Source organism: Condylura cristata, unplaced genomic scaffold (assembly GCF_000260355.1).
Source record: "Condylura cristata isolate star-nosed mole 26May11 unplaced genomic scaffold, ConCri1.0 scaffold00001, whole genome shotgun sequence".
Classification (NCBI taxonomy): Eukaryota; Metazoa; Chordata; class Mammalia; order Eulipotyphla; family Talpidae; genus Condylura; species Condylura cristata.
Genome location: NW_004567102.1, coordinates 71,900,141 through 71,925,399, shown reverse-complemented (window position 1 = coordinate 71,925,399; position 25,259 = coordinate 71,900,141). Strand labels below are relative to the sequence as shown.

Sequence of the window (25,259 nt, the reverse complement as noted above, 5' to 3'; positions counted from 1 at the left end):
GCACTTCATTCATCCTAAGTGATGAAATGACAACTGAAAAAGGCGTACAAACAGCATGTGAGTCCAGATACAGGGAATCGTGTTTTTCTGCATAACAGCTGGCCATGAACAACAATATCCCATCATTGCTGCCTATTCTGAGTTCTCTAAATTACCTCTGGAGGTTCATTTTAAGCTGAAAATTTGATTTTGCTTGCTTGCTTTTAAAGCCTTCAAAAAATTAAAGGTACAAATGTATGAACACTAGCTTTCTTCTTAACCATCTCTGGACCCTTTCCCCACCCAACATTATAGTTCTCAGTCAGTATTTTCAGTAATTTAATTCCTTGAAACACTAAAGCATTTACTCTGGGAGTGTAGACATGGTGTGGAGGAGAGAACATGGCCTCCAAATTCAGGACACCTCTCTTGCCACCAGCTTTGCCAAGTAAACCAACTGGGTCTGTGTCCTCATCTGAAAAATATGAGGATTATTGTTTCACAAAGTCTGTGTGAGAAATATGACAACATAGGTAAAGGTTCCTTCACTGGCACGCCACAGTTGCCACCTCCTCTCTGCTGTCCCTTACAAGCTCACAGGCTTTCCTTTAGTTCGATGGTACCAACACAAAAGTGTTCTTCCTTTGTGGGAAAGAAAACTTTTCCTGTATAGTGTGGTGTATTTGGGGAAGCCAAGTCACATATATGTATTAGATAGTTGTATTGTTAAGGCTCTTTGACTTTTAAGAAAACTTCTACAGAGTCAGTTGGAAAACAGTAAGAACAAAAAAATGTAGTGAGATTGTGCCAGAAGTTTCCATTTGGTGTACTTCTGAGGAATGAGTATACTGGGTTTTATGGAATCATGGTGCGTGGTGAGACATGCATGAAGGGAACAGAGGTCTCTACCCACGGGTCCTTCAAATGCTCCTTTGAATTATCTACCTTTTATGTCCCTGTGGAAGTGGAAAGTCATCTTTTAAAATCCTGCATGTCTTTCCTTCAATTCTCTTGACAACCTATACTTGCCTATACTTGTCAGCTGTGTTTAGGGACCAGCAAAGAACATTAAAAGCTGATATGTATGTCAGCATCTGTCTTGATCATCACTTCGTGTCAGAATGGCATGAGTGGCCGAGTGGTGGCTGTGGAGAAGGCTGTCAAAGTCACAGGGAGAGAGAACAGGAGGGTAAAAGAAAAAAAAGGCAGCCCCAGCACCTTATCAGCTAGTCAGGAGATGCCAGAGCCAGAGCACCTGTGGGCAGTGAGCACCCTCCTGCCAGCCAGCCTCTGCCCCCTAGTGGTGTGAGGGCCTGAGGTGTGCTGCACTTGGCTGGCCCATTCAGTTGGCAATTCTTGAGTTATCCAGGTGCTGCTTTTTGTGGTGCACACCTCACACAGTGAGAGAGCAAATGTCGCAGCCTTAGGGTGTAGCACACATCTGGCAGCACAGGCAACTCAAAGCAGTGTGCCAAGTTGTGTTCAGCTAACATCTGTAAAGCCATAGTAATAGCTGTTCCAACTGCAAAGGTGGTCTTGACCTTGGTCTCTGTTGCCATGAGTGTGGAGAGAAACACCTGGCACCTTCCAAGACTGTGCAGGAAGAGGGCCACCATGTGTTCCTAATAATCTCCTCCTCCGCTTCTCTGGACATGAGTCCTAGTTTGTTGACATTATTTGTATCAGGCAATGTCTGTTTTGACAACTGCAAATACTTCTTAGAAGCATCACTGTGACTTAGCTCATTTTCTGGCTGAAATCTGGCATGGATGTGAATCAGAGTATGTCATGAAGGGAGGTTCACTGTGGGCCTCCGGGGAGGTGGCGGGGGTGGGGGAGGGAAGAAAGGGACCCAGCCCTCTCACAGTTACAAGGACAGAGCTGTGAGCCTTCTCCCAACATAGTGACCTCAGGCTGGCTCTAGGGCAGTGTTTAGACCATTTGGAATAAAGGTGTTTTAAAAAACTAGTCGTGGGTCCTATAATGGAATGAATTTTGATTTCGAGACAGCTAACTGCTGGGACATGATCTTCATACATCTGAAACTGATCTCTGGATTTTTATACTTAAAAAAAAAAAGGAGCGGACACCTATGAACAGAAAGAATGTAGTTACTGATTTGATATTCTTCTTCACTGCAACTGTTCCCACAGGCCCCCTGAGGAGTCCTGTGCCTCAAATTCAAGTTACAAAAGCAAAACCATCATGGTGGCCTTTTTGTTAAAGTGACAAAGTTTAAAATTCCAGAGAACAGAATGCAGTTCATTGTTATCCCCAAACAACTCATTGAACAGTTGAGCTGTTTCTAATCTTGAATTATTATTTAATATTGTTTAGTGAGTTAAAATGGAAGGCGAGAATGTTTTGAGAAACTGACTCTCTGTGGTAGTGACTTCTAAATGGCATACTGAATGATAAGGTCCTGTTAAGATTGCCTCGATAAATCACAACTCTGCCTTCCACGGCAGCTTAGAAACAATTTCCACTCACTCTTGTGGATACTTACATAATTCTCAAGACACTGTTTACAAATATCAGCACTGAATAAAACTGTCAGCTGTAAGTCCTTAATTCAATATTGATGAGTTGATGCTTTATTTTTTAAAGATGACACATTTTGTTATGAATACATCTTAGGGGCTGGAAAAACTATAATATAGATCATATCAACTAACTACTTTCTACAACGTATGTGTGAGGGCTGAAAACTTTCAATCATTTTATTTATTACAATACCATAAATAACAGAATTCATTTTCTAGTCATCTTTTGGGGGAAAATCCACTTAAAATAAGAGACCACAGATGTAGGGTAAATTCACCTGCCAGTAAGGAGAAATATTTTAAACTGTTAAAAAAATTAATTTCCTATGCTTTATTTTGTGCCTCCTCCTTTAGTCTTCTGAGACGAGAGCTTTTATAGCTGATACCATAATTTAGTGATGTTGTAAAATATCTTAAGACTAAAATTGATTTCATCGAAATACCTTTCCCACCCCTTCCGGCTTTCCCTACCCCACACCTCCTGCCCCTTCCCTGAGAAGACTGCTCACTGGATGGAGATCTGAGTTCCTTTCCTCCAAGGGTACTGATATAAAATGAGCTGCATTTTAATGTTCTGTTTCTTTTTAAAAACCAAATACTATGTTTAGTTAACTGTGGACCATAGAAATGTCTGTGCAACAAGGGAGTAAGGCACCATTTTCTTTCCTTTTTGGCCTTGGGAGCAAAAGCAAAGACCAGCGGGTCAGCTCAAGTGGCTGCTCAGTCTCTCACCCCCATGCAGTATCTGGAACATTCACTGGGTACAGTGTGTCAAAGGCGATCACACCGCAGACTCAAAACCATGCCAGGAAAGAATTTTCTTCCTTCAGAAGTAGGGAAACAGAGGCATAACCATTGTTATGAACAGAGTAAGTTCATAACGACGTATATGAAGTTGGCAAGTGCCAACCAGAAAAATCTCAACAATTTAAGAATACTTTTGAAATGTTGTGAAGCATTTTACAGAGGAATTCCTACCTTTCTTGATTATGACACCGAAGAATATATTTATCTAGCTTTTCTTGCCCGCCAAACCCATAATTATAATTTAAATCTGCTCCAACGACTGATACCTGGTACTGGGTTTCTGCATGCTTATCTATCAGCTGCATTTAACAGTGGGTCTTTCTTTTTAGCAGTTGTGCTGAAAGTGACCCTAATGCTGCAGGCAAATGCACTGGGAATTAAACTTCAAGACTTAGAAACACTTTAAGGAATGTACTGGACTCTTGAAATAATGCGTGAAACCAGAGTAGCATCTGCGTTATTAGATACAAGTTGGGTATCCAGGTCTGTGCCAATGGCTGATTAGTTTGGGAGCAGCTGACTGGGACACAGGTTTCCGTGGTGGTGACAAGGCTACCAGGGGACCACTTGCTCTCACTGCTGTTTCCTTGTGCTGCATTTCGTCCTGGTGTGGGGCATCTACACAATGATGTCATAGACACGGCCCACTCTGCCCAGCCACTCTCTCACCGCCTGGCGCACTCTGATGTCAGTCACGTGACAGGTCAGTTGGCTGATGCACGGGAACACTGCTGGCTGCAGGGCCATGAAGGTCTGGTCAGGGAGGATCTGAATCTGATTAAGAACTGTTAGCACCATGTTGGTCCAGGCCTAGGACAAAGGATTTAAGAAAAATGTCAGTTTTCTCTGCATTCCCAGGTGTGATGAAGTAATGGCTACCATATATTGTCACTTAAGCTCGCATACATATAAGGAATCGGACTCAGAGCATTAGAAATATCTTATTTTCAGCTTTACAAATGACGTAATATCTATTGCTTAGATTTATAAAAACTTATAACAAGACTATCCTATGCCATTTGAAATTTAAACTACCATGCTCAGAAAATTTGGAATATCTAAATTTATCATAAACAAATTGGGCTCTCCCGAGTGGCGCAGCGGGTTAAAGCACAGCACTAAGAAGCTAAAGCCACTTCCGCATGAGTTTGATCCCTGCCCCAGAGGTGATCCACATGGCGCGATAGACCTCTCTGACCTGCCTGCTGCTCCCCACTCTGTCTCTGGTGAATCCTCGAACCTCTGGCCTGTACCCCAGTTCTGTATGCATAAATCAATCATTAAAAATCATAAGCAAATCTGAGTAGGAACAGCATTGAAGATATCTGTCACCTGTTACAGAATAGCCATACTTCTCAGTTTGACTGGCTACTTTTGCACATCTAGCCCAAGATAATTCTGCTCATGACAGGTGTCTACAATTTCAGAGGAAAAAAACTGCATTAAATGTCAAAAGACTTTCAGATGATTTTTAAGGGTTCTCCAGATATTCTCTTCAGATTTATTTATTTATGCATCCAAGCGCTGGGGCTATAGGCCAGAGGTGTGTGGGGTGGTAAGGATTCACCAGAGACAGAGTAGGGAACAGAACAGGCTGGTCCTATTGAAATACACTGTTGAAGGGAGCAGCAGGTGAGACAGGAGAGGTCTGCTGTTCCCTGGGTGAGGATCAAACTCCGGTGGCTGCCGATAGGTGGATAGAGCTTAGACTTAATCCCTTGTGCCACCAGGGAGGCCCCCCAGATCATCTTTTTGATGGACCATAGAATAGAAATACTAATAGGTTAAATCAACAGGAATCCTGCAAGCCCTCTAAACTACAAGAAACTTTAGGAGGTCAGAAACACGAGATAAAAACAACTCATCGCTATGCATTCATAACATGCACTCTGCCTTTTTATATAATGCTTCCTAACTGGAGAATCTCTTCAATGCTCTCAAATGACTGACTGCAAACTAAAGTCTACCTACTCTCCAGGCTTTACCTTCTTCTGACCAACTCATGAAAATAGTCCCTGCAACCACGAGGAGGGAGTTTCCGTTCTCATGGATCACCGACAGCGCGGTCCTGCCGCTCCCCCCGGGGCCGCCCAGACCTGGGAGGTGAGCTGTCAGCTTTGTCCACTGTGCCTGGTCGGAGGGAGTGTGAGGGGGGTGTCCTGCTGGCACCCACCTGGATCTGGGCTTCGGCATCTCGCACGGAGACGCTCAGGGAGCTCCCGGTGGAGCCCGAGCGAGGCCGCTTGTCCTGCCGCAGCAGCTCGGGGCCGGCGCTGAAGGAGTGCCGCATCTGAGCCTGGTCCACCAGGTGCTGGGGCCGCTGCGGCAGCGGGGAGTGCTGGCCCCTGGGGCCCAGCGGCTCCCCCTTCTTCTCCACTTTGCCCTCTTTGGGGAAGGCGGGCAGGTTGTGCTGCTGCTTCCTCTTCTTGTATTCCGTCATCAGCTTGGCAATGGTCTTGTCGGCAGCCATGGTGTAGATCTTGTTACCCGCGTTCTCCCACCACTCCTTCTTGCGGCCGGGCTCCTTCTTCTCCACCTTGGGGCTGGGAGGCAGCATCTCCCCGCTGCCAGTCCTCAGGCTCAGAGACTCGCCCAGGTGGTCCCGCGCTTGGCTTCGGTCATCTTCAGAGGGGGTGTCTTTGCCCGAGAACCCGCCAGTGGACGGGGTGGAGGACTCCGACTGGAAGGAGGGGAGGATGAAGAACGGATCGCTCTTGAAGATGGGCGCCTCCTCCAGGCTGTTCTCCAGGTCCAGGTGCATCTGGATGTAGTTGTTGCAGAGCTCCATGCACAGCTTGTGCAGCCTCTTGACCAGCCACACCCAGTCTGCGTTGCTGATGGGCTGCACGCTCAGAGAGGGCATGCGAGCCCTCCACTGCCGCTTCTCCTTGCCGCGAGGGGGACTCACCTGCGCCGTCTCCTCAAAGATGTCTTCGTCTTCTGACGAACACTGCTGGGACGAGTCTGTGCTTCTCTCATCGTCCTCAAAGAGGACCTTCTTCACCTGCTCGGCAGTGATGGTCTCCTGATTGGTGAGGACAGCACAGACCAGCGCGTGGAAATAAATGTTGAAGCTCATGGCGGACTGGCGGTAGAGGTTGGCGGCACCCCCGATGCCAGACACTTTCTTCAGCAAGCACTTCAAGCCGGGGCTGGTGTCAAACTCCCTGGCTGTCCTGTACGAGTCCAGCAGCAGGTCAAAGATGACCGCCAGGTTCTGCATGGAGATGTATCTGAGGAAGCCAGCCAGCTTGGTTTCTGGCGCTTGGACAGTCTTCTCCTCTCCAGGAGAGGGCCCTTTGACAAACTCTTCTAACAGGATGTCATATAAGTTCTGGAGTAACACCTGATGAGATAGTAAGCTCACCACAATTTCCCTGAAAGAAACACTTGAGGTGAAAGCAAAGGGGTTGATTAGTAATTTTCTGCCTTCTACCAGTTAGATGAGATTCAGACGTTACACACTTCAGAATGGTACGTGCAGAGTTCATGTCTTCCTTAATCACAATGAATGGAATTCCTGATAGTTTAAATTCTACGAGCTGTTAAGTTGGTATAAATTATGATGGCTTGAATTAACCATAATTAACATGCTTTAGGAAATACATAGTTTTATGAAACTGTTCTGACATTTTCTTTCAGAATTGAGTCGTAATTCATGTTACAATTTGTTGTATTCTAGTCATTTCAGTTGGCCTTTTCCTCTATCCTTTAGTTTATTAAATCCAGTTTTTTTTTTCTTTTTGAGCAATACTCCTGGAGTTTTGTTTTCCAGGGGCCAAACCAGTTTTCTAGGACTAAATGTTAATGTGTCTATGTGTACATATAGATATATAAAGACTTCAATGCTTCTACCATGGGAGACAGAGCCAAACAGTGAACATTACTAATGCCAGTGGCATTACAGGCTAATTGTTTGCACTGTTAATTTTAACTCAAAGCCTCTAAAGTAAACCTGGGTACTAGGCACAGGCCAGATAAGACAGCCTGAGAAGTGAAAGCTCAAATATTTGGTGATTTAGGCCCTTTGATTTGGTTGGACTCAGAGAACAACTTCAACTCGAGGTATTACATTGACTGAGCATTTTAATTCACCAAAGTGGTTTGAGATTTATGATTTCACGTGTTTTTCATTGCTCTTAGCTAATGCTTTATTCTCATGTGTATAGCTAAAACCTTGTAATATAGCAGGAAAAGTTTTTTTTTAATTTTAGTGGAAAAGAACAAAAATCCTTGCCTACATTGAAATGTTTATTTTTTTGTGCAGTGCTGGGATGAGTAACAAAAAGTTGTCAGACAGCCACCTAACAAAGTGTGGAAGTATATATGATATTGTTTTAACCATTTCAAAAAGTACAATAGCAGAGCACAAAATTGGGCAATCGCTACTCTCTATTTCTAGACCATTTTCATCATTCCAGTAGACACTATTAAATAACTCCCTACTTCTACTTAAGTAATTTCTGACAAGTTACTCAGGAATGCATTTCGAGTTTATCTTATGGAAAAGAGGGCCCAGAGAGCCACCAATTTGTTCTAGTGCTTCACAAGCCTAGGGAAAGAAATTCTTTCATGGAAGACTCAAACCTATTTCCTGCCTCTCTTCCCCCTGCATCCCAAGTCCTCCAGGGAAGGGGCAGTATCTTATTTTCTTGTCCCTAGGAAAATACCTGGTAAAAGTAGCCCTAAGGTTCTAAAAAAGACCCCAGAACACCAGCTGGGCGGCTGCCTGAACTTCCCCACCGGAGGGTGGATTCTGTTTGGGAAATGGTCCTGCTGGAGGAAGCACAACTAGAGGGTGAGTCTCACCAGCCTCTACTGGCAGCTTCTGTTACCTTTCCTGAGAGAGGGAAAGTCTTTTGCTAGCCTCCAGTTATGGCAGACAAAACATCATGTGAAGTACTCTAAAATATTCTGTTTGATGCTTTAGGATACAGCTAAAGATGATGCAGCAACAAGAAAATGAGGAAGCAGCATATACAGAAAGTATCAAACTCAGAAAAATCCTAAATTGATATCCAAGTGTTTCAACTTCTTGGTCAGCAGACCCTTGAAGGAAGTGACTGATGTCTTCCTTCCCTGCTTAAGTGAGAATTATCTGCATGTCAGTATCAGACTATTTGTAATTTAATGCTCTGATGAAGCCTATGTGGATTATGTAATGTCAGCACAACCTAGAGGAGTCCAGATTTTTCTTTAATATTGCAACCTGGTTTTAACTTAGATTCTCATAGGTCTTCCCACATTGAAAAAAATATATCTCACCAATCTATGGACAAACTTGACTCAGGTCAAACTCCTCTCCTGCCACACCTTGTGCTAAATTAAGAATTTCCTCTAAATCCAAGATTGCAAAATACACATTTGGTTGACAGCTTCTATTGGGGAGTATTTTTTGGCTCAGGGTTTTCTATTATCTATGGAATACATTTTAAGCCAATAATGTAGGAATAGTTGATTTTCCTGTCAAAGGGAACTGAAACTATATAGGAAATTTTAATCAAAAATTTGAAATAGTACACAAAAAATATGAAGATGACTAATGTTTTAAAACCAGGCTTGGTGGCAGAGAGTAATGGGGACTATTGATAAAGCTTTATAATTTCTAGGTTTTTAATCAAATTGCTATGAGCATACTAAATGGTTTTGATGAGTGAACCAGTCTCTCTAAATGGGAGTGGAGACGGCTAACCACTGCCTCACATACGGGCCTCCAGTTCTCACCCTCCTGTCCGTGTGCTAGAAGCCTAAAGACAGGAACCTCAGTCTCTGCCTTCATCTCCAACACGAGGAAGCGCTTTCCTAATGGTGGCTCGTATTGACAAGGAGGCAGGTCTCTTGCGGCACATCTCCTCTGTCTCTTGATCACCGTATGCTCATAAGAACTTTGTTTCGCACATGGAAACAAAATGAATCATGCCTCAAATTAGCTGTTTTTTTAAAAAAATTACATACATGATGCTATAGATGGAGGAATAGTGTTTAACCCCCAGCTCCAAATTCCTATGTTGAATCCTAACCCACATTACCTCGGATTTGACAGTCTTTCTAGAAAAGGTCTCTCAAAAAAATAGTCGGATGATGTAGTTAAGATGGGTCTTCCCCAGCACGGCCGGTATCCTCATAAGAGATTAGGACACAGGCAGCTGCAGGGGAAGGGCCCTTCTCTGCTGACGTGACCTCAGCCTCTCCCTTCCATAATGGTGGGAAAGGATCTGCTGTCTATGCCACTCAGCCTGTGGTACTTGGCTATGTGACAGTTCTAGACAACTCATACGTGAGAAGTGCGGGAAATCTGGCTAAGGTACTGATAGCCTTTAATGAATATCTTTGCTGAAAACTCCACAAACGTTTAAGTATTCTGGGCAATTGGAGGACAATGAGCAGAACTGGGACTAAATACTGGCCTATGAACAAGCTCCCTACATGTTGAACCTTGCGCTTACCTTTTCTTGGTGTGTCCATTTGGCTTCTCATCAGGAGGAAGCTCAATAATGAGCTGACAGGACTGAGCATGATCGAAGTTGTTTGGAGTCTTTGGTGAACACTGGGTGTCCAACATAAACACCTGCACCAGAAAACAAAGGCACAGGTCAGAACTTCACCCTCCATGCCCAGAGTCCACCAGGGCTCCGCTAGAGGGCCCTGACACTGTCCACTCAGTTTCTTACCTGTAAAGCAAGGAAGGAAGTGGTTTCTTACTTGGTATGTTTGCTGAGAGTTAAGTGAATTAACATGTGTAGTACATAGACAGGTCATTAGGGTAGGAGAGTAAATACTCAACATAAGCTGCTGCTACCAGTAACACAACTACTTCTGCCACATAATTTATTACTATTCAAATAGCAAGTACTGACATTTAATATTAATTAAAAGTAAATAAAGAAGGGCTATATTTGTAAAATGACCTGCTCTGATTCTGACATTTGTTTGGAATCGTAGTCTATGCAACACAGGAATGAGAAATAGGGACTCTGTTGGGATACCCGAGGTAGTCAGGAGTGGCCACAGGAAGCAGGCCACTCCAGCGCTCTGCTGCAAACGTCTGCACGTTCCCTTCGCCACTTCCCTTCAGAAATAAAGTATTTTAGGGGAGCTCTTTCCCCCGAGATTTTGTAAGAATAATCAGATTAGTGAATAGTGGACTATTTTCAGAGTGAGTAAAGGTTTGAGAACTACTAAGAAGTAAATGATCTCAGCTATTCTTCTCCACCAATGAGGTCCTGTAGAAGAGGCTCCCACTGACATTCTCCACCCCTTGCGATGTGCCAGGAAGAGTCCTCACCCAGCCAGGTGTGGCCAAAGCTACCTTTGGGGGCCACCCTCACAGCTTCTCCGCAAGGGTTCCTGGCTGTACTTGATGGCCACAGTGGCCTTGTCATTGGGAAGTGGCTCCTCGTTACAGCCTGACATCACTTCTTTTGTCCCAGCCTCTGAGGACTGGAGACGGATGTTGTTCTCTCCCTTCCTGACAGGTAGAAGTACCTGTCCCAGGGTGCCATGTGCTCCGCAGGTGATGTGAGAAGCTGAAAGTGGAAGGTCTTTGCCCACTCTCTGTAGTGAGGAAACCTCCAGGAACCAACCTGGTCTGGAAACTCCTCGACAGGAAGGTGGCTGTGTTCACACCCACAGCACAGCCTGAGTTACCAGTGTGCCGAGGGAACATTTTGCTAAGCAAGTGAGTACGCCTTATGGCAGGGGAGCCTTCTGAATACTACCCTGAAATCTCTGTTTCAAAAGCTGCGTATTTTACACATGTGCAGATTACCCTCTGCATCTGTATGTGTTGCTACTGCATGACGGCGTTTAGCCAATGACTTTTGGGGATTTGTTTTTTCTCTCTATGAACAGCATGGTTAGGAGATATGTGAACTTCAGAGCTAAAATGAACAGGCTTTCTTGGAGGTACAGCTCGTGCAACTCACTGACACCAGCACTTAAAGTGCCTCCTCTGTACGCCTTGCGCCAGGCAGAGTGCCAAGGCAAGTGCGCAGAGGCTGCCTCTTGTGCTTCTAACTTGTGACCTCTGACGCTCAAGAAGACCGTCACTGGCACATGCGAGTCCTATATGGGTAAGTACAGCTGAACAGTGAAGGTCCCCTCAGATGTATGAAGCTCTCTATGGAAGCATAAGGGGGAAGAAAATCAGCTTGCCATCCACAGGCACTTATAGCCTGGCAGTAACAAGGTTTGTGCAAATAACTAGACTATAAGCAATCCGAGCGAGTCCGCTTATGTATGTGGTGGAGAGGAGAATGACTGTTGATGGGTAGAGATTGAGGTCCGTCCTAGTGAAGAGAGCAGCAGAAGGTATGAGCCAGGAGGTATATGTCCCTCGTGAAAGGAAGGAAACGGAGTGTGCTGAGACCTTCAGGAAAGACCCTGAGCTGTGTCTCAAGCCGGGTGAGCACCAACCTTACCTGCTGAGCCATGGCTCGGATGCGCCAGTATTCGGCCTCGGCACTGGGGGAGGAGGAGGGTGCTGCCACCCTCACCTGGCAGCCTTCTCCACTGAAGCTCTCGGTGCCGCTGTGGAAGCAGCCCAGCAGATCCTAAGGGAAGCACAGCAGGCCGTCAGTGGGTGCGTCTGGACTCACGGCTCCAGGACCTGACCTTGCCACTGGGTCTGGCACAACAGTACTGATCCAGCAGCTGCTTTCTCACCATGGGCAATATTCCAGGTAAGAGTGCCTGCTGTGAGGAGGAGGGCAGGACACATGCCCCCAGTGTGATGAGGCAGCAGGCTGCTGGAGCCCTCGCCTCCCAGAATTTACCTTCACTGGCTTCAGTGTGGCAGAGAAGGCATCCTGCAGCGCGCAGCAGGCCAGCCTCCACATTTCCTCCGTGAACACAGGGCCTGCTGTCACCAGGACGTATCTGCCGAGAGGAGAAACAGGACAGAAGTCTTGACTCTTAGAGCTACAAAACCTAGGCTGCTAGCAGCCCCGTTTCCTTGCAAGTCTTGCTGTTCTTTCATTTATGCCCTCTGTCCAGCTAGTAGCCCATGCTCAAAGTACTGTTTCCTATGTGATTTTATATTAAAACTTCAGTGGAGCCCTATTAAGACTAAATGCGAATACTGGCTTATCTGATGTGTAGCAGACAGTGGAAGCCTACTTCATGCCACCTGTTCTTATCACCATTTGGCTCAAGCTGTTCGCCACAATCCAAGCTGACCTCCCCTGGGGGATATGAGTCTCTACTGCAGCAAGCCCTCCAGGCCATCTCACACCTCCTGACCTTTCTGGGCATCTGTACTTACAGGAATCTGACATGGCCTGGAATAGGGACCTGCCATTCATGGCTGCAGACAGAGTACCTTGTATAATGCCTGCTACAAGAATGAAACGAATATCAACTGTCATTTTTACTTATAAAAGCATCTAAGACATAGGTTGCTACTATTAAGTGGTTATTTAATTCCCTGGATTCCATAACAATTCCAGTTTTATGGAGAGCCGGGGCCCCTTTTCTCACCTAATGCAGGAGCAGCCCACTCTGGAGATGGTTTCTGTGGGCTTGGCCACACAAGCCACCAGTAACTCGAAGAGGTCCTTCAGCATGGTGTTGATCAGGCCCTCATACCTGATGTCTAAGGGAGAAGTCAAGTCAAGATTTGAGTAAAGTAAAATCAAGTCACTCGACTTAATTGTAAATGACATCTACTGCAAAGGAAAACAGTGACTGAAAAGATCTATATGTGTCTGGGGGAAAGAAAGGAATGAGGAAAACCATGCCTCATTAAAACATTTTTGAATTTATCCTAATATAAGTCTACTATTTCATGAATTTCTAGTTTAAGTAGGTACAAATACCTAAACAGAACATATATCCTATAACACTGTCCAAGTCAAGGAAAATATGTCTTTTCCTGCCCCAGAAACAATGTTCAAGAGAATTCTCAAGCGTCCCTCCTGTGTAAAGCAATGGCCTAGAATATCTATCTCCAGGTCATACTCATCGCTGACCTGGAGAAAGACCCTCTTCTCTAATTACTGTTCACTTTGGTTTCTGGTTTTCCCTAGGAGCAGACATTCTCATTAGTTTCTCCAGCCTCTCCAACAAGGGAGCCCCTTTACTTCTCCCTGTATCCGTCAGCATGCCTTTCCCTTTTCTTTATAACCTTCAGGGTGAGAGTCTCGAGGGTGCGCTGTCTTTCACGCTGTTACTGCATTAGTATCACAGCTGACATTCGGTCTACCACACACTCACAGATCTTTTTATAAGTGCCAGACATTAGGTGCTTCTCGCATCTCCTCTATTTAGCCTGCCAGGTGCAGAAGAACAATAAGCCGCCTCTCTCCCCCAGCTACGATCCTCTGAGTAGATAACAGACATGTAAGGCACTGCTTCCCCTCTAATGCCCAGATAGCCTGGGCCTATTAGGTACTTTATTTTTAGTTACACTGCTACTGGATAATTTTGCATAAGACAACTAGGTACCAGTGACCTCTTTGATAATTTACTGTTAGAAGGTTAGTACTGATTGTGTGATTCTATTCTAAAAGCGCTCAGGACAAAAACCATGTACTGGTGTTTGCATTAGGTCCTTACTAAGCCATTTTGGTCAAGCTGCCTACTGAGAACTAGTCTGACCTACAGATACCTGAGTGGATGAAGCTTTGAATGTGTTCCACCACCAGCTCACAGGACAGGCCAATGGCGTGCTTGAAGTTGGCAGAAGCTACATCCCAGTAAGAATGGTCTTTATGGCTGCGACGGAGCCAAAGGGACATCACAGGAAGGAGAAGGTGAACAACTGCATAGATGCCAAATCCTGGTCCTGAAAAACAAGGTCAGGATGACCACTGCGACCCCAGCATCTCCCCTGTAACGAAAGGAATGCTCTTTGCTATCACTTGGCATCGCCAATCTGCTTTGAAGCTCTCTATTCTCTCTCGAAGGTGCAAGGAAAAAAAATCACTGCTGACTTGGGAACATCTGGTGGTCAATCCCTTAGTCTCCAGATGTGAAATTACAGGTACATGTACTTATATTTGAAAGACTTAGATGCATATATTTATATAAACAGAACTTTTTATTGCTTTCATATACATCAGCTAATGTAATCCTGAGTGAGCCATAGTGATTTTTTTCTTGCCATTTAACAAAGTGTTAGAGATCATTCTGTGTCAACAGTTCAGACCCCCCCTTTTATTGCCACTAATTATTCCACTTGCCCCTGTTATTCCACTTAATGTCTATGGAGCAGTTGACTTATCAATTCCAATGCTGATGGATTTAAAAAACCCCGATTATAATAGCAAACCCTTTTTATAATAAACATAGAAAACCCATGACAATACAAAGGAAAAAAAAAACTTATCCAGACAGATAAACCTGCTTCTATGGATTTACTTCGAGTACTTCTTGAATGCATGGGTATTTATAAATGCATACCATTTCATAAAGCTGAGACTATACTCAATAGGCTCTAAAATACCTTGTAAAAAGTTGTTCATGTTTTTAAGTAGTATTCGCAATGTTTACATGTTTTTTATCAGAATGTAATTAGACCATTTAGATGTTCAAAATACTTTTGGTATTCAATATATTCTGCAAACATATATAGAAAACTTGTCTTCACGACTGTTAATTCTTTTGATGATAGATTTCTAGGAGAGTGATTATTAGGTTAAATGTTCTTCAGTTAGTAGTAATGTAAAAAGAGAAAATGGTACTGACCAAGAAAATAGGGGCATCTAGTTAATTCAAAAGTTACTTGTAGATGGAAAGCTTTCCACTCTGAATATGGGAGCAGTTTGTGTTGAATAAAATCTCCTCTTATTACACTGGCATTAACTAGTGGTTTCATTGTGGTTTTGATTCTCAGTGAAAACTCAACCTTTTGTAACATTTTTCTGATCTTGAGAAAAATATGTTTGCATACTAACCTTGATTAATTTGTTCCAAAGGACCATTCTTTTCCTGTACTATCAAAGTATCAGGTGATCACAAAGTGTCTTTTATAATCAGGATGTTGCTGCCTTTGTCAGTGGGAGGCTGGTTGAGCCCTACTGTTCTTACTGGGGCCCAGAGTATGTGAAATCCAGTCAGAGAGGGAAGCTGGAATCACAGAAATAACAAAGCACACTGGCTGATGGAGGCCCTGAATCCACAGCCACTTGCCCCTGTTATTCCACTTAATGTCAAGCTGTTGTGAGGCTCTAACACACCAAACTGAGCATCCATTATGCATGATGCTTTGTGCTAGGTTTGGGGTTACAGCAGTGAAACAGGTAGACACAGAAATACTTCTCTGAAAACAGTGATAACAACTCTCCCAAAGACAGGCACAGAAGTATTTACCAGGTGTTTTGGTTACATCTCTCAGTAGCTCAAAGAGTAAGTCTAAGGTCGGCGGTTGGTGCTGACGGGGACAGTTGGACACAGCAGCTGTCAGCTGCTCCAGCAGGATGATCCAGACTTCTATCAGACCTGGAAACCACACAGTTCCAAGAAACATCACACAGACTTCCTGCAAGAACTCAGCATTGCACATAAAATAGCCCTAGGGGATGTGAAGTGCTATATAAATGTGAACCAGCACCCTCTAAGGTAGCCCTCCAGACAGTTTTTGATTTAGATGTTCTGACAAAGTCAAAAGAGAAAAAAAGTGCTCAGAGTTTGTCCTTATTCCTCTTTAAATATGTACATAAATTACGTGAAATGACTGTCAGATTTCTTGGGTGTTGATGGTAGGATAGTATCCTTTAACAAAATTGTATATCTGCATGGATCAAAACTGTCATTTAAAACAATGTTATGTCCACAATTCAGTGGTATTAATTTCAGGCAGTGTTGTTCAATTCTGTGTCTATTTCCAAAACTTTCATCAGTTCAAAGACAAACTATTAAGCAGTAACTATATACTTCTAATCCTAGCTCTAGGTATAAAAATAGAAGCATAATTATGTCTAGGTTTCCTGATGTTAACTTTTGCTTCTAGTTAATTTTTTTTGTTCTTCTAGTGCCACATTTTTTCAAGAATCTGACATCTGCATGTTTTTTGGCAATCTAATAAATCACTTTTCATTTTCATGTCCACAGCACAGCTCACAATTATATATATACATATACAAATTAGTACTCATAGTGGGGGAAATGTTGCTCAGAGTATCAACAGGCTTATTTTCCCTGAGCATTATATACAGCCCTCTTCCGAGTTTCAGTTCTAAAAAAGGACACTAACTTCTAGTGCACATTAAGGCAAAAAGCACAAGAGTCTTTCTGTGTGTGTGGTCCAAACAATTCTTGCTTCGTCATTGACATAGGCAGGAATGTTGACACACAGGGCTGATGGCTGTCCTCTGAAGTATGTGAAGTGAGAGGGCTTAAGTTTCTTTAACTTCATATAGAAAAAGACTTAGGATGTAAAAAAGCCCACCCTACATTTGAATTTTAGTACTTCTAATTTTTCTGCAAAAGATAAGCATAAGAAATTTGTGGTTATTAAATAGTTCTATAAAAAGTTTCTGTAGTTTTTAATACCTCCATAAGTAGGAGGCAATCATCAAGCCCATGGACAATAAACATCATAAAACCAGGTGACAAGAAATTCTTAAGACCCTCACGAAATCAGCAGGTGTGGCAAGCAAAGTTTACAGGTAATGCAGCCAATCAAACCTAGGTGGAAAACTCCATAGGACAAAGGACTTCAGTTCTTCAACAAATACACTACAAAGCAGTTAAAAAAGAGAGAGGGAACCTGAGTATTGAGAAAGAACTTATGAAACCTATCAGCCAAACCTATAATGTGATTCTTGTGCGAATCCTGAAGGGTTAGAAATTTTATCACTGACTGGTGTTTATGTTACTCAGAAACTGTTAATTTTGGGGTGTGATAACATTATAGTTGTGTTTGTTATCTTTAGAGAACACAATGAAACAGTTATAAATGAAAAGCTACAATGCCTGGGATTTTCTTTAAAATAATATGAAATGGATGAAGTGGCTGGGGAGTGAGCAATGTACTTGCAGGTATACAGTTGAGAAGGGCTATAAATTAGCCGCAGTTGAAGCTGGGTGAGGAGTAGAAGGTCCACTATACTATTTGGTCTCGTTTGATATATGTCTGAAATGGGGTGTGAGGGGGAGTATTTTTGGCCTTTCGAAGTCAGAGGGATAATATCTACAAATATATCTTAAAGATTTTACTTTTATTCTTCCCTCTGATATAGTTAGCTTCATATATAACTTCAAAATCTGTAGTGACTTTAAAATGTGGGGAATTTTAGGTTGGTCCTTGGCTGAATTTTTTTCATTAGAAGCTGCATTGCCTAAAAAACATAGGTTAATGATTGCGCGGGTGACAGGAAATGTTCACTACAACACATACAACCTGTTCCCATTGCTTTAAAGCCTACATTAAGATAAGCAACATGAGCTTCTGCTTATAATTGCCTAGCTCAGAGGTTTAAGATACTAAGTAAACATTATTCTTACTGAATCATATAGCCAATATATAATAGTTATAATGTTCTCTATTTTAGATATTTTTTTCTATAGTTCTTGTTCTGTATAGTTTCCTTAAAATTTGTCTTAACTAGTCAAGTTTTACTACTTTTGTTCTGTAAGGAAAGCTATAAATCATCTAAGCCCCCATGAATGAGTTTGTAATAGAATAAAAAACACAAAAAATTAAAAAACAGCCAAGAGAACCCAAAAGTTTTTTTTAGCATGGATTTGAAACCTATGTGCACATAGTAAAACTCTTTAAGACTATAATTTCCATTTCCAGATTTAAGAATAGCCCATGGTCATCTGAGGCAGAAGACAACAGGTATAAGTACACCCTACCACATCTAGAAATTATCCCAAGTTACTAGAAATTGAACTCCAGTGCACAGGAAATTGCATGGAAGCTAATTTGAAACACATTCTTTAAAATTATTCTTGTAATGAGTTTTCAGTTAAACTAGTCACAAATAGAGCCTCTCTTTAGTGATGACTTAATTCCCCCAATCTCTCATCAAATAGTCCTGCAGGAAGTAATTACATAATGATTATGGTTCCTAGAAGGCATTAAAGACAATTACCAGCCAACTTACCACATTCCAATTTGCTAACTTCAGGAGAATTCAGTCAGAAACTCTAATGGGACCTGCAGCACTCACTTTACAAGGAGGCCTCCCTCTAGAACGGAGGGCGTGGAGGCACTCTGTATAAAATGATGTTTTTGGAGAGCCCATGGAAACTTCAGGTGGGCTTGTTTTGTCATAATTACAAACAATACCATCAGAACTGAAGGCCATTCTTAGACGCTATTGCAGCTGGTTTAGCCGTGCCGTAAGCCTCATCAATGAGCACATTAAATAACCTGGTAGTTCAGTTAATTAACTACCTGTGTCATCATCAAAGTCAGACAGAACCGACTCAATTCCATCTTCACTGCTGGCTGACTGCTCCTGAAGTCTTCGAGGCAAACTAGCCAGTCTTCCACTAAGGAATATTGGCTTTAAGGGCATTTTGTAGATTTTAGCCAATAACTAAAAAAGAAAAAGAAAAATTGCAATTATCATTGGAAAAAGCTGCATTTTAAGGGCTAAAGAATAATAAAATTACACAGCAGTAACAGGAGGAGAGAAAATCAGTAGTTCTCAGCATTTGAAAAATCAAAACTGAGTTGTGATTTGGGTTCACAAGGTTGCTCACAAAAGCATTTATCCATGAAGCAGGCATAACAGCAGTCCATGGCAACAAAAAGAGGAAAACAGCTCTGTGGATATTTTCCCAGCATCTTATTTACATGAGAGTTTTATAGATTTTTTTATAAACCTACCAAGGAAACCACAAAACGTGCCAAGAATTTTTGTCTGTGGAAGAAAGTGCCCTGTGGGGATTCCTAAGAAGAAAGTCTATAGGTAAGTGGGAAACCAGACTGATTCCCTCTCCCTGACTCCACCACAGGCTGGGCGTGCGAGCAAGCAGAAATGGTGGCATCTGTGGGGAGGTGAGAGAGAGAAGGCAAGAGAGATGGACATGAGCTGCCTGGGCCCTTTACTCCTTGCTCAGTACTAGTTTCCAGGACCCTGGAGACCCCCGTCCTGGGACAAGCTCCCAAGGATCCTTATAGCTTCATGAATTGGAATTGTGCCTGCTGTTCTAGAAACCAGGCAAGCAGCTGTGAGTAAAACTGACAAAATTTCTGTGAGTCTGAGACAATCCTTTCACGATAATAATTTCTCACATAAATGCCACAGGAAAAATGAAACAACGATTAAACATTAAAAAATAAACAATGAGGGAGTATGAGGGGAAGGTGGCAGGGAGCTGACACTCAGGTGGAGGCCGTATAAGGAGGTGATGTTTTAAATGAGAGCTGGAGGGTAAGGCGTGTCCAACAGGTATGATAGGAGAAAATTCCAGGCAGAGGGAACAGCAAAGGCCCCAAGTGGTAATGTATGAGGTGTGTGGGAGGGACCGAAAACCAGTGTGGCTGGGACCAGGCAGAGGGAAGGGTGCCGGGGGTCATGACACGTGTGTGTGTGTGTGTGTGTGTGAAGGCAGCAAGCAGAAATGGTGGCATCTGTGGGAGGTGAGAGAGGTCAGGATGTCCTGAAGAGGCTGGGGATGCCACCCAAGAGGGAAGGGGAAACTGCTGGCACAGGGTATGGCTGAAGCCTCGATGAGCAAGGGCTTCGGTGCGGGGAGTGGTGTCTGCTCCCCTGGCAGTTCACATGAATAAGGACAATTACTGGATTTCGTACAACCAAGGTCCCAGTTCACTTTGATAAATAAGCACTGCTTTACTTTTCTAGGTTTGTTCCCTTGCCGTGCTTCTTGGCGCCATCAGGGAGATTCCCTGTGACCTCAAAACCTCTCCCCTTACTGCCCCCCACAGATACAGAGATCACTGCAGTTCCTGCATTTTTGTAAAGATGAGACGTTTCAGGGATGTCACCATCTTACTGTGTTTTCGATCACATTTTCATTATTTTTTTCCTCTCCTTCATGGGAGGGTTAGGGATCAAAGTTTCTACTCTAAATATAAACCTCAACTTCTTCAGGAAGAACAGAAAGGATTTCTCCTGGGCTTCATGTGTGCTTTGCAAATATCTTCTGAGGCCTGTCTCAGGGCCTGGGGATCACAGTGAGCTCCCTGTACCTGAGAGCAGCGCCTGAGGTAGTCCAGGGCAGGGAGGCACAGGTCTGGGGACGTGGCTCCAGGTCCCGGGACACAGTCTCCAATCTCTTTACAGTCTACCTCCCCTAGAGCGGCACAGGGAGACAGAGACAGACAAAATCACCCTGGTTTCCCCCTTACAACAGAAGACCTATTTATTCATTCAGCATTAATTCACCAAATGTCTAGTGAAAAAGAAGAAATTAGCCCAGTTGCACAACCCTGAGGAAAATCCTTTCCATCACCACTCTCCTCCTCTTCTCCCACCCCCACACCTGAATGTGTATAGTGGAGCCTGCACTGTGCACCTGGCTTGTTGGGGTGATTCTTCTGTTTGTAACTCCCCTTTCACTAGGGAAAAATGACCACTTTTCCATATTCTGCCACAATCCTTTTCGTGGGTGGATGCTGTTCCTTTGTACCTGGGCACACGGATCAGCCACCTGTCCGGGTCCCTGCTGCTGATGCTGTGACTTGGGAAGCGGTGATGCCACAGGATGCTCCCGGGACAAGGGTCACTGGGCTGATGCACTGGACTCCCTCTCTCTGGAAAAGGAGCCCAACTGCGGCCAGTGCCCAGCACTAACTGAAGACCCCGCAGCTCTAAACATCTGAGGTTTGGGGATGGAGATCACTAAATTAAAATGACGTCTATCTTTTTGTCCTTACCTAGAGATATAACAGAGATCATACTTCTCTAAAGAACAGTGAAGATATAACAAGGATCATACTTCTCTAAAGAACAGTATCTACAGTAAATAGCAGTTGAGAATTATCATTTTTCTTCTCCACGCAATGAATCTATTTCTATACTTCTAATAAAATCATTCCACAGTACTGTAGTTGTTCCTAGTTGTCTATAGTTGTAACAACTAGCGCCCTCCCTGTGGATTGTGGATTGAAAGAGATAATTACTAGCATTAGCTAAAATTTAGAAGCAAAGAAACGTGCTTTCCTAAGAAAAACATTTCTTGTTTTAGACCAGGCGTTGGTTTTTTTTTTTTTTTTTTTTTTTTTTTTTTTTTTTTGGTACAGGCTCAGTGAGTAATAGGCTTTGCAGGCCAAACTTTTATTTTTTGCAACTTCTCAATTCTGAGCTATGGCATCAACAAAGCCACAGACAGATGCCCATCACTGTGTTCTAATAAAACTTTATAAAGCCTTTCACTAGGTCAGATTTGACATGCAAGCCATAATTTTCCACCCTCTGGTTTAGATCACCTAACAATATAAAAACAGAGACAAGGTCAAATTCATGTTGAAATAATCAAGTAGGAATTAAAACTAAATGCATTTTTTAATCTTGTTGATTATAGTGAGCGTTCAAATTATTTGCTACCATTGTGGCGTTAAATAGCAAAGTTTATGCAAACGGCGCCCCCTGGAGTCAGAGGCAGTGAATCGCCAGCAAAGCTGTGCTGCACTGAAACCACACACAAACGTAACTCAGAAAAAATAGAACCACTCTGCTTATACATTCTCTATGTGCACACTGACAATTCTGCCTCCGTTTTCAGGGCCCAAGTCCTTCCCTAAGATTAAAATCTCCTGTTTCTAACACACTGCTAGGTGTCCAAATACCCAAGGATGGAATTCATCCCTTTGTCCTCTCCTTCACATTACCCCACTCTCCTGGATGTCTAATTCTCGGTTACATCTGTTCTTGGGGAACCATCAGCTCAGCTGCTCCTCTGAGTTGCCTGGGACTCGGAAGCCCCAGGTACCACTCTCAACATTCTACCCTGTCGACTGTCTCCAAGCACCAGCTGCACAGGTCTCAGCCTGCAGCCCCTGGCCCTACCTGGAGGGACAGGCCTGCTGCACCTGCCTTTTGGTATGATCTGTGACTGTACCCCTCTGCCCCACACACTCCACAGTCCCTGAGGTGGTCTGAAAGCTCTTCACAGCTGGGCACTTCCTTTCTCTCCAGCTCTCTACCCCTGTCCTGCTAGTGGGTCCTGCCAACGTGCTCTGTATTTTAGAAAAGTAAACCTGCACCTTACTCCACAAAGTCCAAACATCACTTCCTTTTTGTAGCCTGCATGACCCCACTTCAGCTGCATGTTCGTTTTAACTTAAGTGACTTTTTTCTTCCAGCCTCTATTAAAGTATTCATCTTAATTATTGATTTATGTGTCTGCTTCCCCGAAGAGGCTGTCAGCTTCTCGGCAGGAAGCATGTTTTATTTATCTCTGTTATCCCCAGGGCAAGCGCAGGCCACCAGCCCACAGAACAGGCATTCAAGCACTGTTCAGCAAACAACACAGTTCCAATAATGGTGTTTTTCCAAATGAAACACAGGACTGTGAAATAATAGGAAAAACATGTATGTGTATATAGAGATCAATGTCTCTGTCCTGGTTCTGGCACCGCGCCCTAAGCCCCTTGCTAGTTCCTCAGTGATAAGAGCAGGGGAGCATCTTTTGTCCTAAGATTTGGAGTCTGTCCCCACCTGCCTCCTGAAGCAGAGCTCTTTGACCCCTGGGAGCCCCCTGGGTGACAGGAATGCCTTTTGTTCTGACGAGGTGACTGGGGGTGAGGGGTTTGGGGGGGCTCCTGGCTGGGGGATGCTCACAGAGAGACCAACCAGTGATTAGAGAGCTGGAGGTCAAGCCTGCCTCCCAACCCCCATTCTTGAAGCGCAGAATGCAAAGTAGGTAAGTGAGGGGCTGCCTGGTCCCCCAGCTCTGTCCTCTGCATCTCGAAGTAGATATAATCATAGAGCCTAACCAGGCTGGCCTCTGGCCTCTATCCTCTATTCTGGCCCAAAAACAAGGGGAACAGGAGTGGAGGCACCTAACTTTGTGCTGCCCAGTTTTCTTTGCAAAGGAAACATCAATTATTTAGCAAGACTATGAACAAGTACTATGAATCTTCTAGTCTCATTTAAAGGTCCTCAGCGTCCATGTTGACGAGCACTCCATGGTGGGATCTCAAAGCTTTAAACTCAAGCTGCTTCCCAACTTTTGGTGAACTGCCCCTGCCTTCCACTGCGCCCCAGCTAAGCCGCTACTCTATAAACCCTGCTCCAGCAGGCCGTGGTGTAGAGCACAATCCCACCTAGTTAAAGGATTCTTCAATTATGCCTAAACCAACTTTCAGGTCATTTCTAAAGTACATGAGGCCTCCAGAAAGGTGGACTTTTAAATTTCCAAAAGAATTTTCTGGTCAGTCAGGCCCTCAAAGAGGCATTTTTAATTTCTGTTCAGGAGCTGGCAGCTCAGACACCATCTATCTATGACATGATGCTGAGGAGAGCAGATTTCGACATAAGGGTGCTTCTTGAATATAACACTGAATATTCTAGGATTCAAAAAGAAGTGGGAGTGGAATGATAGAGAGATTTAACGTGTTCTATATCATTTTTCTGTGAAATAATGAAAAATCACCCTGTATACAATCCAGCTGCTTTGGAGCACAGGTTTATATTCCGCACGCATGCTCGCTTGCCCTGGGAATCAGTGGTCTGTATACCATGGGCTCCACTTCCACACAGAGCCACCCTGGAAAGGGCCCCTCAAAGCAGGAGAGGAGAATGCCACTTACCTAGTCCTTTGACAAACTTCATAAGGCACATGATGTAACTAGTGGCCGCGTTAGCAAACACCTGGATGTTGTCAGTATTGAGGAAGGCTTCAAATACATCAAATACTGGAGCTTGGCCTTTTCCTGAGGGACAAAGGGAGTTAGGAATTAAGCAAGTTATACCTCTACTTTTCAGCTTGCCCATCCTCCCAGCACCTTCCAGAAAACCTAGGAAAGGAGCAAGTAGAAAAGCTCCCGGGCTTCTGACTAGACAGCTGGCTGGTCTCCTGTGCTGTGCTGCCCTCAACTTTGTCTGCAGGGGAGCTGTGGGACAGCTGTAGAGACTGAGCTTCGTACATAGATGACAACAAAGCCGGCTGAAGGCAGGGCTGAGGCAATGTGGAGGCCTCGGGGACAGTGAAACATGTGGGCCTCCAGAACCCTCCTGCACACATAATTACAGGGAAGGAAAACCTTAGCTAAACCTGTGGGGGCCTATATTAATTAATTAATTTATATATTTTTTAGGATTTATTTATGCATACAGAACTGGGGTACAGGCCAGAGGTACAGAGGTGATGAGAAGATTCACCAGAGACAGAGTGGGGAGCAGGAAGGCAGTTTGATGAAGTACACTGCTGAGGGGAGCAGCAGGCGAGACAAGAGAGGTCTGCTGTGCCATGTGGATCACCTCCGGGGCTGGGGATCGAACTTGCACAGAAGCGGCTGCGTCTCGCTTGTAGTGCTGTGTCCTCACCTGCTACGCCACCAGGGAGGGCCCCTAAGTTATTTATACCTGAGCAGAAAAGAGTTAACACAAAGGCCTTCTTGGCTGCTGACTGGGAACGTGGCGCACAGAACATGCCCAGGTGTGTTATCAGCTAACGGAGAGGGAGGCTCTCTGTGCCGAGACAGTGCAAATGACACAGCTTTCTCAGCACCTGCTTTTCTTTGGGAATTCTGGGTGGTGGTAGGACAGGTGCCCTGCATGAGCAGCTCTCATGCTGTGCCTCCAAGGGATTTTGAGGGCAGAGACATCACGTACACCTGGTTGCTTTTACACAGCTGGGGGAAGTGTGGGACCCCTCATGGGCAGGTGAGCACACCAGGGAGGCCCTCAGGGTCTGTGCTTTCCCCCAGTGACCTGGCTTATCCTTGCTATGTTGCCATATCAAATCTTAGCTGTGAGTCATGTAATAAACTGGAGTCAAGTCGTACATTTTAGCATACCTATGTGCTGCACCCCAGAGTTCCTCCGGAGGGCCTCTGAATGTAGGGGT

The 25,259-nt window shown here is 44.1% G+C and overlaps 1 protein-coding gene across 2 annotated transcripts in view; it reads right to left on the bottom strand.

Moving 5' to 3' along the window:
- Positions 1-1,811: 1,811 nt before the first annotated feature.
- ARFGEF3 (ARFGEF family member 3) overlaps positions 1,812-25,259 on the bottom strand; it is a 123,132-nt gene continuing 99,684 nt past the window's right edge. For both annotated transcript variants that reach the window (XM_004673891.2, XM_012721638.1), the window contains 11 exons: positions 24,001-24,123; positions 20,437-20,540; positions 18,673-18,817; positions 15,639-15,767; positions 13,936-14,112; positions 12,807-12,921; positions 12,104-12,206; positions 11,750-11,881; positions 9,776-9,897; positions 5,503-6,718; positions 1,812-4,139 (listed from right to left, as the gene is read on the bottom strand). In XM_004673891.2, coding sequence (XP_004673948.1) covers positions 3,948-4,139; positions 5,503-6,718; positions 9,776-9,897; positions 11,750-11,881; positions 12,104-12,206; positions 12,807-12,921; positions 13,936-14,112; positions 15,639-15,767; positions 18,673-18,817; positions 20,437-20,540; positions 24,001-24,123 — 2,558 coding nt within the window. In that variant the 3' untranslated portion in view covers positions 1,812-3,947. The remainder of the gene's footprint in view (positions 4,140-5,502; positions 6,719-9,775; positions 9,898-11,749; positions 11,882-12,103; positions 12,207-12,806; positions 12,922-13,935; positions 14,113-15,638; positions 15,768-18,672; positions 18,818-20,436; positions 20,541-24,000; positions 24,124-25,259) is intronic.